A 16,659-nucleotide genomic window follows, 5' to 3' on the forward strand; every position below is an offset into this window, starting at 1 on the left:
GGGACTCTTTTTTCCTGTATGGTGGCACAAAAATAAACTTTGTACCCATCAGGTAAAGCTACATCTCTAATCTTCCCCATTCAAAAAAATACAGACCCCTCTTGATCTAAAGTTTGGATAATGAAAGATGAGCTGTAATTTTTAAATTAATTATTAAGAAAAGAAAAACTATGATACATACCATATTAAAGCCTATTTTATAATACATTATTTTATTTAGAACTCATTTTAACAGCAAGAGTTTTTGTATATTCAATTTCCAAGCTGTAAAATTTAGACAAACGTGTTTTCCAAAATGTTAACATATGTGAAAATACAAATTTTTTCTTTACCCTTATCAATCATCAAACTTCACTGATCATTGATAATGCATCTTCAAAAATAAATTCCTTATTGTAGGAATTTGATCACACAGTTTATATTAATCACAATAATTGTACTTTTTATTTACTGTAATAATGCTCTACAATCCTGCATCTAAATAGTTTACCTTTTATTAGAAAGATGGTAATTTGCAATAAAGTTAAATGAAAGTTAAATATACATGGAGTTTTGTAAATATAAAAATCCCATTATATTTCTTGTTAAAATAAGAATTATTTTATTTATTGAAGGTATGAGCTTTTGTAAAAAGAGAGAAAGATATGATTAAAAAAGTATATGTATGTGTAAGATATTTTAATACTGTATTTATGAGTATTTACAGTTTTATCAATGATTAATATGTCAATGACCTGTTGACCTTTTGTGATGTGAATGCACAAGTTTATGCTTTCTGTGAATGATATGCTGAATGAATTATCTGATAACAATTAAAAATACGAGGTATCTGATAACAATTAAAAATACGAGGCTCAGCTGTGAGATTTTGCACATGTATGCGTAGCATAGAAGTGAAATAAAAAGTGAATAAAAGTGCAATACCTTAGCTACTAAATGCAGTATTTATTTTTCAGTATAATCCCCGTTTACACTGATACAGTTTTCCCAACATGTGATAAGTTTTTCCATTCCATCACTGAAAAATTCTGGCGGTCTTTCTCAGATCCAAGTGGCCACAGCTTCCTTCACCTTATCGTCAGTGGTGTAATGAACAGATCCTTCTTGAGATGAGGGAAGAAGTGGAAGTTACATTAAGCCAAATCTGATGAGTATGGCAGATGCAGAATAGGCTCAAACTTCAGCTTGCAGAGAGCCATCAGAGAGTTTGCACAGTACCCATTGTGCACATATTTTACAGTAACCCAATTGCTCAATAATATGGCGTACTTGTTCTTTAAATATGCCTAACTGAATAGCGATGTGTTGCTGGGTGATTTTCCAGTCAATTTGCACCAAATTGAAGCAAATTGTCCGTCCACCTCCTTTCAATGTTTTTCATCAGTCACAGAAACTGGTCTTCCACAGTGAGGTGCATTCTTGATTGTCACTTAACCAGCTTCACATTTGCAAAATTTTAATGCCCATCTGTTCACAGTACTCTGTCAACAGTTTCACTACTATAAACCACTTTTAAACGATTAAAAATATTTGTAGGATTCACATTTTCTGCTGTTAAAAATTGAATCACTGTATGCTTTTTTAACTGTGTTGACATATTGACCCTACTTGACTCCAGTTTAACTGCTACTGAAAAAAACCAGTAAACTGATTATTATTTCAATGCATTACCTATCATGTGCTGCCACGCCAAACTCGATAGTACCTTTTGTCTCTGTGTAGCATGCTAGTGTGCAAAATTTATGTCAGCCTCGTAATAAATGTGTATCTATCAATAGATAGTTCATTATGTAATTGTAATTGCAATTTCTACTTATAAATACCTTCTGTTCAGTTTTACTATCTGTTGTAGTTTTATAAAATTGTTGCTACTCTAATTTTAACATTCTTATAAGAATTCCTAGGACAGACTGGGTCTAAGCAGTTTAAGCTCCTAGAGAAATGCTAATAAAAGAGAAAGTGAGGGGAGTGTACAGTTAGCCCTCAAAGGGATTCCACAATGAACCTCCAGATCAGGGTAGTTTACCATCTTACCCAGGATACAAAGGTAAGTATGTTCTGATGAAATTCAATTATATGATATACATAATATAGATATACATAAGATCAGTCATTATTTTAATTTTACTCTATATGTTTAGAACCTCATCAGATATGTCACAGAAAAACAGTCGCATTGTATTGGTGACGGGTGGAGCAGGATTTGTTGGCAGTCATGCTGTATTGGTTTTATTAGAGGAAGGCTACTCTGTAATTGTAGTTGATAATTTAGTCAATGCTTATAAAGGTGAGGGTTTAATATCTTTCTTCTAAACTGTCTTTATGTTCAATATGATTGACTACTTCTATGTGTATATATATATTTGTACTTGTAGAGTCAACCATGGCAATTTTCTATTTTCAGGCTGCTTGTGGATTTAGTATTGGCATTACCTTGACTGGAATATTTCTTATTTACTTTTTTCTTAAACAGAATAGGGAATGAGTAGCAAGAAAAAGGTGTCTTGTAAAGCTTTACTGCATTTTCATTAAAATTGTCTACTTATGTACTACTGTTGAGGATATGTATATGTATTCATATATAAAAAAATTATAAAGAATCAATATATGTTTTTACTTTCTTGTACGAAGTAAAGGAAATATTGTGATTGCAAAAAATTTTGGTTTTCATATTTCAACGGAAATATCCATTTTTACCAGTTTTGGCACGTCTACCTACGTACATATATATATATATATATATATATATATACATATGTATCTCGCATAACTCAAAGAAGATTAGCCATAGGATGTTGAAATTTTGGATTTAGGACTATTGTAACATCTGGTTGTGCATCTCCCCTTTTGATTGCAATTGACTGGATCAAAAGTGTCCAAAAAAGCCCAAAATCCAAAAAATTAGGATTTTGGACTTTTTCTTAACTGCAGTAATAAGCCTTGCTGAGAGCTTTTCAACAATATATCATTAGTACTTATTTTCATTGGTTCCAGAGTTATAGCCAAATAAAATTTTAATTAATGAAATATTTGGATCTTACAAGGGGAAGGCACATTGGTTCGAATCCAACTTCATTTCCAACTTTAAATATATTGATTTATTAATAATTATTACCTCATTATAAAAAAAAATTTACAATAAATAATAATTCAATAATAGCAATAAAATAAAAAAAATTTTGAAAAAATCAATCAGAAGTTATTAGTGTAATAAAATTTTATGTACTTTTAAAATTGTATATATGTAATATAATAGGCATACAAGGTAGTCATGCGCTATCCACATCAGATTTGGTGAAACATTGATTATTTAATATAATTTAGAAATATTATTTTATTTATGTATTTGTTTCTGTTTACTTGATAATAAATATCGCTCTAAAATTTAGTAACCTTCGCCTGTTTCATTTTTTTTATGGTTATATCATAATAATTTAAAAAACATAGTATTAGATATATATATATATACGTAAGGCTTATATTTATTTAAAGAGTAATAAAGGTACTTTTACTCTTACCTAATATTTCAGATACGGTTGTTGAATTAATAGTTGTATAAATATTTGATGATAATAAAAACTAATATTTTAGCAATTGTGTAACTGTCCACTTTTATTAAAGCATTGAAGGATCGTATCTCACTTTCAAATGGAATAAGTTTAAATGAAGTACAGAAAAAATGTGTATATGTATTTTAATAGGCGTACAAAGAAGTCGTGTGATGTCCACATAAGATTTTTTATATAAAATAATATATTAATAAATCTTTTTAATTAAATATGAGAAAGATAATTTTACTTTATGATTCATCCTGTATTTATTTCTCTGTGAATAACATATCTTTAAGGTATCTCTATCATCACTTAAACAATACTGAAGTTGATTAATACAGCTTTGTAATGATTTGTATTTACCTCTTTAGAAGTAAACAATAAAAACAAACCTTAGCATTAAGTAGAACATCTCCAAGTTTAAAATTCCAATTCTTCCAGTCTTTGTAGTACCCCCTTTCTAATATTACCTTTATTAGCAGAGATAATTTTTGAATACTTCTCCTTATGTTGCCCCCAAGAAATAACTACTCTAAATTTTAGTTGTCTAGCTGTTCAGAAAATAGGAGAAGTAATCCTTAATAAGTTGATGAGCACTTTTCCAATTAATATATAGAAATATCAGATGTATTTTATAAGCAAGTACCATTACACTATACCAACTATTGAAAAGTAATTACATTTATTTTTATTCTTGTTATTAATAGAAAGGCTAAACCTTAGACAACTTTTCAACATAGTTTCTATCAATAAAAGACATTTGTCTTATCGTGGAACCAGTTTTAAATACTTCATTCATAAAATGATTGCTCTTGTAAGACAATAATATTGCCTAGTTCTTTTAATATTAAATAGAATAATCATCATCTGTCACAGTTTCATATAGAACAGTCTGAAATTTGTAGTAAGTCATGAGATTTACAAGCTGTACCATATTGTCATTAACAACTTATTGTCTAACCTATTTTCTTAACCGTTCATCACACATTAAAACTTAACCATAAGGTTCTCTAATCTCCTTGTTTCACATTTCGTATCAAAAATGGATAAAAGATTATATTCATTGTCAGTGAGCCCTTAAGTTCTCTTAAACTTGTAAAATATAAAAATAAACCTTAAACAAAAGCATTAAGCTCAACACACATACTTACACAAACAACCAATCCACAGATTTGCGAATATGCCTCATATTTAAACAAAAAAGTAACTCACACTGATTAATTAATTTATAGGTACGTAATTATTTATAAACACTTTCTGAAATTATCATAGCTGAGAGGCATTCTGAGTGTAAGCAAAAAATTAAAATTGGTTCCATATCTTTGGAAAAGTTTCAGTTACATTGAAAAATAACTGTAATTATTGTATATTCAGAATTCTGTTTATTTCATTGATGTTAAGCATTCCACAATTTATATCACTTTCTTTTTCCTGTTTAGCCTCCAGTAACTACCGTTTAGATAATTCTTCAGTGGATGAATGAGGATGATATGTACGAGTGTAAATGAAGTGTTAGTCTTGTACAGTCTCAGTTCGACCATTCCTGAGATGTGTGGTTAATTGAAACCCAACCACCAAAGAACACCGGTATCCACGATTTAGTATTCAAACCCGTGTAAAAATAACTGGCTTTTTTTTATATCACAATTATTATGACAATTTATATCACTAAACATTATTAGGCTTACTCACAGTTCATATATTTGGCTACTTGGTCACAAAAAACTAAAGATGAAGCCAGGTCAAACAAATGTAATTATTATCTTCATAATATTTTATAGGATGTGCTGGAAATTGTACCTTAATATGTTTAATGATAAGGAAAGTTTTTGAGAATATTCTGACCAGATTGGAATTTTATTCTTTTTAACTTTAAATTTGCAAAGTATTATTTTCATTAATTGCATAGGAAAGGGAGAGGGAAAAGTTGAATGTTTGTCAAAAAATTCACACTTAAAAAATTTCACATCTGTTATAACTATGCTTTACAACATAGGCTTGAAACATAGTATCACAATGAATAATGAGATAAAATTTTAATCTCAATTTTAGTGTCAACTTTAACACTATTAGTGTTAATATTGAAGCACTTAATTCTTCCTTGCAGAATCAGATGCATCAGAATATCAGAGAGTTAGTGCCACCATGAGGAACCATTGCCCTACACCATGACTTGGCGGATTGGCTCTGTATATAAATTTGTATATTCTAGCATCCTTGTTGTGGCTTCACCAGTGCTATCTGGTTACTTACATTTCCCATTGCAGTCAGAAGGTTGTTTAGCTGGTCAGGGCTTGTTTTTCTCCCCATTCCCATTCCCATCAGTTCGTTAAACTCATGCTTGTGAGAATAATAATGATAATAATAATGAGAATAAAAATTGAAGCCTGCTCATTTTATAAAAACTAACTGTGTATTATAATTTCTTCAGAACAACATTTTGGTCAGTACAGGAACCACTAATTGGTTTTTAGATCTCCTGATGTCAGTTCACTCATGAAATACGTATTTCAGAATTATAAACATAAATTACCATCACAGTGTTACCAAATCTCTTAAAGATTGTTTCACTTGTAACATAAAATGGCAAAAATGTAAAGAACAATTATTTTTTTTTACCCCGTTAAAATATTAAAATTCAAAAAACCTGAAAATGATTTTTACATATTTATCTGAAGAAAATTTGCAAGCACAAATTGAAAGAATATTCGTATTGTATTTAGTATGGTCAGAAGTGGGAAAATTTGCTATCATTCTTAATTTTTTTTACCTTTCTTGCATTAAAACTATGAAAGCTGAATTCATTTTATCATACATGCATCTGACTGGTGTGAGATGCCAGTATCATTTTGTATCTGAGTGAAATCTATAAGTATTTGTGTATATTTTAGTACATAGTCAGCATAATGTCATTATTTGAATGAAAGTAACCAACAAACCATAAAATTTCTCATCAAACTTAGTAAGAGTAGAAGTGGAATTATAAACATGTTAAAAAGTACATGAACATATATCAAGAAAGCATCAGTTTATAAGTGAGTATAAGGGTCATTCAAATGTAAATTGGAATTTACAAATTTAGCTTTATATCATATTGATATTAGATAAAATTACAATTAAATTACCTCATTTTTCTATGTAGTTTCCTTCAACAGAAATACATTTTCTCTACCAGATAGTTAGCTTCCTGATCCCATCAAGATGATTGCCTCAACAACCAATTATGCACATAATACTTTACTGTGGCATAATTTTTTAATCCTTTTCTCCTAAAGCTTTTTTCTGCAAACCAAACATGGCAATCACACAGTGACAAGTCTGGACTGTACGTTAGCTGTTCAAAAGGTGTCCAATTAATCTTAGTGAGTTTATCACAAGTCTGAGCTGTTGTATGCAGTTATGCGTTGTGGAGTAGGCAGATGTTGTGAATTGGTTGCTGGCATTTTATTGCAATTAGTAGCCCTGATGTCATCCAATAATTGGCAGTAGTATGCTGCATTTACCTTCCTTTGTTTTGCAGGAAATTAATCAACAGTACATCTTTTGAGTCCCAAAACACAGTTGCTATAACTTTTCCTGTTGACAAGCATTTCTTGGCCTTGATTAGTGCCCCTCCCCACTTTTCCACCACACCATATTTGTTATCTTGCTTTCTGGGATGTAGTGGTGATCCATATATCATGAAAGGTTACAATATGATCCAAAAATGCCTCTCCTTCTCCTCAAAGCAATTCAGAAACCACTGACAGATGTCTTTCTGAACATCTCTCTGTACCTCAGTGAGAAGATGTTGAACTCATCTCACCAACACTTTGCTGTATCCAAGATTATCTGACAACATTTTATGCACCCTCCCAACACTTATGCCACCTCTGATGCAATTATTGCAGCAGTCACCTTCCACAAGGTCACAAACGACCTGAATGTTGATATCATTGACGCTAGTCCACAGATGACTTTCATTCCCCACTGTATTTTTGCAATAGGGTAGCATCCCCAAACCATAGCTGGAGTTGAGTCAAAATTTCAGAGGATTTGACACTTTCATTGGTGAGAAATCTAATTATAATCCACTACACAATAGGCGATGGTATCTCCTGCTCAGACATTCTGCTACGAGGTGGAACATGACCTATGAGTGTGGCTGGATGGTTGCTCCCTCTTCACACATATCCAACTAACTACTTACAGCAATCCACCACATTTGCTGCTCTTGCGTGGCAAAATTCCAGTTCATATTTGAATGAATAGTTCATAGAACTATTCTCTGTGGGAAGAGAGTGTTTTTGATGATGATTCAAGATGACCATCAGCAAGCAGAATTAATGAAAACATTGTGAAAGTTCATCAAATTTATATGAAGATCACCTGGCCATTAGAAATATAGCAGATCAGTTGAATATTGTTAGGAAAACTTAACATGAGTAAGGTGTGTATAAGAATGGTACCAAAATAGCTCGCTGATTAGGAGAAACAAAGCAAATTAACATTTGCTGAGATTTCTTTTAGAATTAATATGGCATTCCGAATCATGCCCTCAATGAGATGAGTCTACCAATATAACCCTTACATTAAGACAGTGCATCTGCTCACCTATCATTGTGTGTGAAAGTTTTTACCTCAACAAAAAAAAAATGGCAGTGTTGAGACACCCACTCTATTCACCAGATCTGGTCGCATGTATTATTTTGTTTTCCCAAAGTTAAAGGAAACACTGAAAGGGATGCATTTTGCTAGCATCAGAAATATTGTGATTGCTATACTGAAGATAGTTCACCAAAAACAATTCCAAAGGTGTTTTGAATGGTGACTGAATCAATGCACAGCTTTGCAAGGAAATCACTTTGAAGGGGACTACATTGAGATTCAGCACTAATGTATGTAGAAATTTTACTTCGGTCAGCTCATTAACTTTATTATCCGACCTCACAGTTTTTACTTAATATTGACCTTATCGCTGAGTTTCTTTTTCATCGATTAGTTATGAGTAATGTGCACAAAAATTATTGTGTGGAAATTATAACAGTTGAAGTAAAAATACAGCAGTGAAGTTAATTTCATAATATAGCAATTATCTGCAAAATTAAAATAAATTAATTATGTAAAAATTATAGTCTTATTATATAAGAATTAAATTTTTAGAACAAAGATTGTATTTCTTAGTGATTAAAATTTTGATAAAACAAAAATTCATTTGCAGGGCTCATTTCTTAAAAACAAACTTAAAAAATTGCACACTTTTTAATACACAAAAAAAATACTTCCTGAAGATCCATTCTAAGATATGAGTCAAAAAGTATTGACTTAAGTAATTTCTTGAGAGGCTAGAATCAAGAGATAGGTCTTAGCACAATGCTGTAATTAAACTATGCAGCATGAATTTTTCTAGCCATCTTGGTAAAATCAGTCACTGCCAACAATCTGTACATTACATTATCATGTTCAGTATTTGCAAAATATATTGAACACTACTGATTCAAGTTATCCCAAAAGTTCATTGGTATTCATGCTGAAATGATGTTTAGAATCACCAAGCATTCAGGAGCAATTTAATGGAGGTTATACAAATAAAGAAAATAATAATACTATCATTTTAAAAAGGTGGTATTTTTTTAGACTTGTACAATTTAATCATGTTATTTCATTGATTGGAGGCCTGAGAAATTGCTTATAGTATATTGTTATGTGAAGGTTCTTTATATTCAATTTTTAATGATGATTTGACTAACACAAGGTGGCTGCAAAATTAAAAATAATTCTTTCTTCTGATAAAAACAAAGCACTGACTGATAAGTTGGATTCTGACTTTTCAAGACAAAAATAACTGGCTATGAAAGTTAATATACTCCAGAAAACAAAGAACATTCATTGCAGTTGAAGTCTTCAAACAATCCTTGACAAGATAGTTTAAGTGCAGAGTTAAAATGATGCTGACAGGTTTTTTAATATGATGAAGTTTTATTTAACATAACTGCACTCCAGAAGCTTAACCAGTCAAGAAGTTTTTCATTACCTTTTGCTTTTCATCTACGAGGTGCGACAATAAAGTAATGAGACTGATGTGAAAAAAAATGTTGCTTACCGTTTTAGTCATGTTTAGTGTTGTCTCCTTCAAAGTAGTTCCCCTCTGATTGCACACACTTATTCCAAGGCTTCTGCCATTGATGGTAACACTTCTGGAACTCATCTTCTGTAATATCCTCCAAGACACTCATCACAGCTTTTTGGACATCTTGTGTTGTTTGAAAATGGTGTCCCTTGACCACCATTTTGACTCTTCGAAATAGAAAAAAGTCGCACGGAGCAATATCTGGCAGTGGTATCCAGGAGGCACCCACTCTTTATGAACAATTCCCTTGGAATCGAAGAAGCACACAAGCATGCATTTCACTTTTGACTGACATGCGAGCTTTTTTTGGTCTGGGTGATCCCTTTGAGCACCATTGCGAACTTTGGCGTTTTGTCTCTGGATCGTATTGAAAAGACCAACCTTCATCACCAATGATAACACGGCTCAACAAATCTGGATTGATTTCAGTTTGCTCTAACAGATCGGCTGCCACATTTTTCCGTGTTTCTCGCTGTTGTTGTGTGAGATTTTTGGGGACCATTTTTGCACAAATCTTTCTCATACCAAGATCTTCAGTTAATATTAGACGAACCGTTTCTCGATTGATGTTGAGTTCTTCTGCAATCATTTTCACAAATAATCTTCGATCAGATCTTACGATTTCACGTTGTCAAGTTGACATCTGTCCGTGAGGTTGATGGTCGTCCACTGCGGTCTTCATCTTCAACATTCGTTCTGCCTTCACTAAAAATTTTTTGCCGCCGAAAAACTTGAGCTCTTGACATAACCTTCTCCAAAAGCCTTCTGAAGCTTACCATAAGTTGTTGTCGCATTTTCACCCAATTTAACGCAAAAAGAAATGGCATACCGTTGTGCAATTTCCTGTGACTAGAGACACAAACACGTGTTCACTTATTACAGCACAACTCACGACTGAGCAGTTCCATCAATGTGCCGCTTGGACTAGAAGTAGCTTATAGACCAAGGTCAAAAAAGATGGTGTGCCTACGCAAGCTGCAGGGTTGCCACATCTTGAAAAGAAAAATCAGTCTCATTACTTTATTGTCGCACCTCTTATACTTATATCTGTGGAAATTTCACAGTTGAAAGCATCATAAAAAATATTGTATTCCATTCCTTAAATCCATCCCAGAATTTTTAACAAAACACTGATTTCCCAGTTCACCAAGCACTTTTCTGTTCAGATATACTTTCCTGTGATTTCCAGTTACTCTCTAAGCTAAAAATGTTATTTGAAATGTTATTTTTGTGAGCCAACAGACAACTATGAAAGATTTGATAACATAACTAAATACCATTCCATTATAAAACTAGAAATGTTTATAGTATTAGGAAAAGTGTTAATATAAAGCAGTGCTTGAATGAAACAAAAACATTACAAAATTTGTCTTGAAGGAAGGATACTTTTTGAATAGACCTACTATTAGCTTCTGCATTAGTGTTGATGCAGATAAATTTGAAATGATGAAGCGAGTTGTTTTTTAATCATTTTTAAAAAACTTAAAATGCATTTTATAATGATTATTATAAATTTCTTTATTTAACCTTTTTTCCTTTTTTATTATCACTTTCCCTTTCATTTCACTTCAGTGAAATATTAATTCGGACTTTAAAAAAATGTTAGTGAATTTGATAAAAAGTTTTGTATAGAAAGTGCATTTTTTTTGTTTTAAGTCAAATGACTCCAACTCTCCAAGATTCCCTATCTAGTGCCAGTTGTTTCATTTCGGTATAACCCCTATATCCTGCATCCAATTTTTTTACAATTGTTACATATTCTAAATGTTAACTCCATTCACAATTTCCCATATACCTGTCCCTCCAATATTAAAGCAATTATTCCAGGATGCTTTAATATGTGGCCTATAAGTCTGTTTCCTATCACCACATTTCAAAAGCTTGTAATCTTTTCTTCTCAGGTACTTCGATTGTCCAAGTTTCACTTGGACATATACACACTCCAAACATATACTTTCAAAAATGTTTTCCTGATGTTTAAATTAATTTTTGATGCAAACAAATTATATTTCTGACTAAAGGATCATTTTACCTGTGCTATTTGTCATTTTATATCATTCCTGCTTCGTCTATCTTTAGTAATTCTACTTCCAAAATAACAAAATTTTTCTACCTCCATAATCATTTCTCTTCCTATTTTTATATTCAGTCGTTAATTTACATTATTCCTACTACATTTCATTACTTTCATTTTGTACTTGTTTATTTTCATTCGGTCGTTCTTATGTAGGACTTTATCCATGCCATTCATTGTTTCTTCTAAATCTTTTTTACTCTCACTTACTCTCAGCTAGAATTACTAATTCATCAGCAAATCGTAGTATCTTTATCTTTTCACCTTGTACTGTTACTCCGGATCTAAATTGTTCTTTAACATCATTAACTGCTAGTTCTTCATGTTCAGTGTTCAGTTCTATTCATTAGCACTATTTATTAGTTCAGTTCAATTCATTCTACCAATTCATTATTAAGATTAAAAATAATGGTGTTACAGAACATCCTTGTCAGACTCCCTTTTTTCATTACGACTTCTTTCTTATCTTCTTCAATTATTACTGTTGCTATTTGGTTCCTGTAAATGTTACTTGAACCCTGATTTTTTTAAAATGCTGAACATTTTATTCCAGTCTACATTATCAAATGCCTTTTCTAGGTCTATAAATGCCAAGTATGTTAGTTTGATTTTCTTTAATCTACCTTCTACTATTAATTGGAATGCTAAAATTGCTTCCTTTGTCCCTATACTTTTCTTGTAACCAAATTTCTATAACACTTCTTCCACTCTCCTCTCAATTCTTAACAGAATTCTAGTTAAGATTTTTGATGCAAGAATAGTTAAGCTAATTGTTCTGTATTCTTCACATTTATCTGCTCCTGCTCTCTTTGGTATCATGACAATAACACTGTTTTTGAAGTCTGACAGAACTTTCCCTGTTTGTAAATATTATACATCACTATATATAATCTACCTATCACTTCCTTACCTGTACTGCACAGTAATTCTGCAGGTGTTCCGTCTATTCCAGGAGTGTTTCTGCCATTCAAATCTTTTAATGCTCTCTTAAATTCAGATCTCAGTATTGTTTCTCCCCTTTCATCTTCTTCCTCTATAACACCATTTTCTAATTAATTTCCTTTATATAGCTCTTCAATATATTACACCCACGTATCAACCTTGCCTTTCGTGTTATAAATTGGTGTACCATCTTTGTTTAACACATTATTAGATTTTATTTTATGTACCACAAAATTTTCCTTACTTTCCTGTATGCTTCATCTATTTTACCAATGATCATTTCTCTTTCCACTTCTGAACAGTTTTCTTTAATCCACTCATCTTTCGCTAGTTTGAACTTCCTGTTTATAGTATTTCTTAATTGTCGATAGTTCCTTTTACTTTCTTCATCACTATCATTCTTATATTTTCTATGTTCATCCATCAGCTGCAACATATCCTGTGATATTCAAGGTTTTCTACCAGTTCTCTTTGTTTCGCTTAAGTTCCCTTCTGCTGATTTAAGAATTTACTTTTTAACATTCTCCCATTTTTCTATATTTTCTACCCTACCATTTTTACTCAGACCTCCTGCACTGTCCTCCTGAGAAATTTTCTTTGCATTCTCTTCCTCAAGCTTCTCTAAATTCTACTGATTCATCTGATATCGTTTCTTCAGGTTTATAAACCCCAATCTAAATTTCATTATTACTAAATTATGGTCGCTATCAGTGTCTGCTCCAGGATAAGCTTTGCTGAGTTGATTTGTAAATCTTTGGTTAACCATCATATAATCTATCTGATACCTTGCAGTATCACCTGGCTTTTTCCATGTGTATATTCTATTATGATTTTTAAACTGGATGTTGGCAATTATACGTCATGCAAAACTCTATAAGTCGGCCCCCTCTTTCATTCCTTTTGCTCAGCCCATATTCATCCACAATATTTGCTTCCTTGCCTTTTCCAATGTTTGCATTCCTGTCTCCAGCGAATGAAAATTATTAAATTTTTATCCCCTTTTCTGTGTTTATTGCTTCAAAAATTTCTTTGTATGCACCCTCTACCTCACCATCATCATGGGCACTTGTAGGCATATAGACGTTAACAATTGTAGACTTAAATTTTGATTTTATCCTTATTACAATAATTCTATCGCTGTGCATTATGAAACCTACTCCTGTCTGCCTTTTATTTGAATCTGAGTTAATTATTCTAAAATCACCTAATCAAAAGTCTTTTTCCTCTTCCCAACGAACCTCACTAATTCTTACTACATCTACATTTAACCTATCCATTTCCCTCTTTAAATTTTATAACCTACCAACCTCTTTTTAGGTTTCTAACATTTCAGGCTTTGACTCGTGGAATGTTATTTTTTTAATTTCTGGTGACCCCTTCCTTAGTAATCCTGTCCCAGAGATCCGAAGAGAGGACTAGTTTACCTCCAGAATTTTTACCAAGGAAGGCGCCTCCATCGTTTTTACATAAAAATGCAGAGTTACATTTTCTTGGAAAAAAAAGCAGCTCTAGTTTTCCGTTACTTTCAGCTGCGCAGTACTCAGAAGATTGAGTGATTTTGATATGGCCGGTTAATTCCTCCTTAACAATTACTGAAAGAGCTGTGCTGTTCTCTTTCAGGAATCATTCCTTAGTTTGGCTGTCAATAGATACTTCTTCAATATAGTTGTACCTTCTGTCCAGCTACTCTGTATCACTGAGCACTCAAGCCCCCTCACCGTCTCAAGGTCTCATGATTCATAGAGGGAGAGAAAGTGTATATCAGTATCTATGAAGTAGAATCAGGAATTTGAATGAATTTTCCCCATTACTTTCTTTTATCTATAAATTTTATATTGTTTTTCTATTCTACAAGCAGAATATGTTTGTTATTACGTGACTTAGCAGTTTTCATTACTTTTATCTATTAAACTGCGTATTTTGAAAGGCAGATTATTTTTTTTAGTACCAACAACATGCAGTGGAACTGTACTCAATACTATTTAGCTTAAGTTTTTCACTTTTTAGTAAACCAATTGATTAAATGTGACTTAAACCACTGGGATTTTAAAGTAACTTCTCTCTTCAATTTACAATTTTATTTTCTAATATATTTCTGGAGTTGAATGCTTAGGTTGTAAAAGGAAAAACTTTATCCCATTCATTTAAAACTATTTTCTGAGCAATCATTGCAAATCATAAATTCTGAAATTTTGAAACCCATTAGTTAAGTTTTACTATGGTAGTGTCATCCTTCAAATACTGCATGGTACAAATTGAACTGATATGGATTTTATTTTTATATGGTTACATCTGTTTCTTATCACTTAAGAAAAATATTTACTGTCAAGCATGTGGAATGAACTGTTTTAATAGAAATAGTAATTAATGTAATGCTTTACTTTTTAATCAGAGGGAATGGATTTAATTTCTTTTTCTTTTTTATTAAGTGCATGTTGAGTTAGAAAATATATTTCACTAATAAAGAATGTAAATACAAATATAACAGACTACCAAAATTTAATTTGCGAAATCATTAGAACTCATTAAGATAGGCTCATTTTGAAATTTTTAGTTGCCCGGTTTTTCCATTCGTATGTAATCCTATGCATATGCATATTAAAAGTTGATGCAATGGGTTAACCTAGATTATAAATGGGATCAAGGCGAAATTATAGGTTTTTGCTTCAAGTTTGTTCAAAGTAGTAAGATTACATGAAAATAAAGTACAATATTAACAATTTATAAGCAGCAAAAGTATTTACTGTGCATGCGCGCGCGCACGTGTGTGTGTAAGCACTTGCTACAAAAAAATTACATAATTTGGCTACCTTCAAAAGGTTCATACCTATAAAATCTATTAAATTAACAGAAACATTTTATCTTAATTTAATAAATGAAATACGGTAAAATAATTATTTTAATCGGTAGAATTATATCCATTATAATTCAAAGATCTTGTCTACAACAACAGTGCAGGCTTATATATTTCACAAGAAAGAGATTATATAACCAAATATGTAAAAATAGATGAAAATTTTATAGGAATTTGACTGAAATGCTATTGTAGAATAAGAACGAAAAATAATCTAAAGTTCAGTCCAGGTTAAACAAATTAAAGAGGAACTAAGCATTCATAATATTATACTGAATTTAGACTGGTAATTGCCAACATTTTTTTTTTTTAGCAATTGATAATAATTTTCATTCAAGATACAATTGAAGATATAATTTTTTAAAAATGGAATGGAATAGTAACAGTAGACTATAATAAGCAGAGATTGAAAACCAAGCACATTTCAAATTATAAATGTAAAATATATCTATTGTGTATAATGTGTTTTTTCCTATACAAAAAAGGTTATTTTATTTTTTGAACTACTTTGACAATTTTTCTTATGGTTGTGATGCATGCATGTAAAACATAAGAACAATAAACTTGTTACATTTGCTTTCTCTGATAGTTATAGTGTTCATTGTACAACTAGTCTGTGTGGTAAATTATACAATAGTTACAGAAGAGCTTGATATATTTATACTATTTTACTTAGAAAATGTTGGAATGGTGTGGAATAGCACATTGAGCTCAGTGTATAAGGAAACAAAAAACTGCTTCACTCATCGCTTTAACTAGTATGGGAGATATTAGTTATGTATGTATACTTGTTCCATTTTACATGGGATGCTTGTAATTTTTGAGAATCATTCCCATTTTCAGGATTGTCTGATGTTAAATGTCAGTTTGCCTACAACCATCTAGTTATGGCTTTTAACATGCATATGAATGCTATCTAGTTCAGTAGAATAATTTTAATTTTTGTTTAACTATTTATTTTAAGGTCGTATTTTATTCTTTATTTAATGTTAATTAAAATTTCTGTGTATTCCATTAAATTTAAAAGATAAAGATTAAATATGAAAAAACACAAGCTTAATAACACTTTAAAAATATAGGAAAAGATTTTAAAAAACTGCCTTAAAGGACAGTTTCTTAGTAATATTCT

The 16,659-nt window shown here is 31.3% G+C and overlaps 1 protein-coding gene across 4 annotated transcripts in view; it reads left to right on the forward strand.

The window, feature by feature from the left end:
- The window catches only part of Gale (UDP-galactose 4'-epimerase), a 67,163-nt gene that overhangs the window by 12,086 nt on the left and 38,418 nt on the right, over positions 1-16,659 (forward strand). For 3 of the 4 annotated variants that reach the window (XM_075353797.1, XM_075353801.1, XM_075353799.1), the window contains exon 2: positions 2,142-2,287. In XM_075353797.1, coding sequence (XP_075209912.1) covers positions 2,155-2,287 — 133 coding nt within the window. In that variant the 5' untranslated portion in view covers positions 2,142-2,154. Of the gene's footprint in view, positions 1-1,895; positions 2,048-2,141; positions 2,288-16,659 lie in introns of those variants that run through there. The other variant, XM_075353798.1, reaches the window with a different exon arrangement.

Source organism: Lycorma delicatula, chromosome 1, assembly GCF_047948215.1.
Source record: "Lycorma delicatula isolate Av1 chromosome 1, ASM4794821v1, whole genome shotgun sequence".
Classification (NCBI taxonomy): Eukaryota; Metazoa; Arthropoda; class Insecta; order Hemiptera; family Fulgoridae; genus Lycorma; species Lycorma delicatula.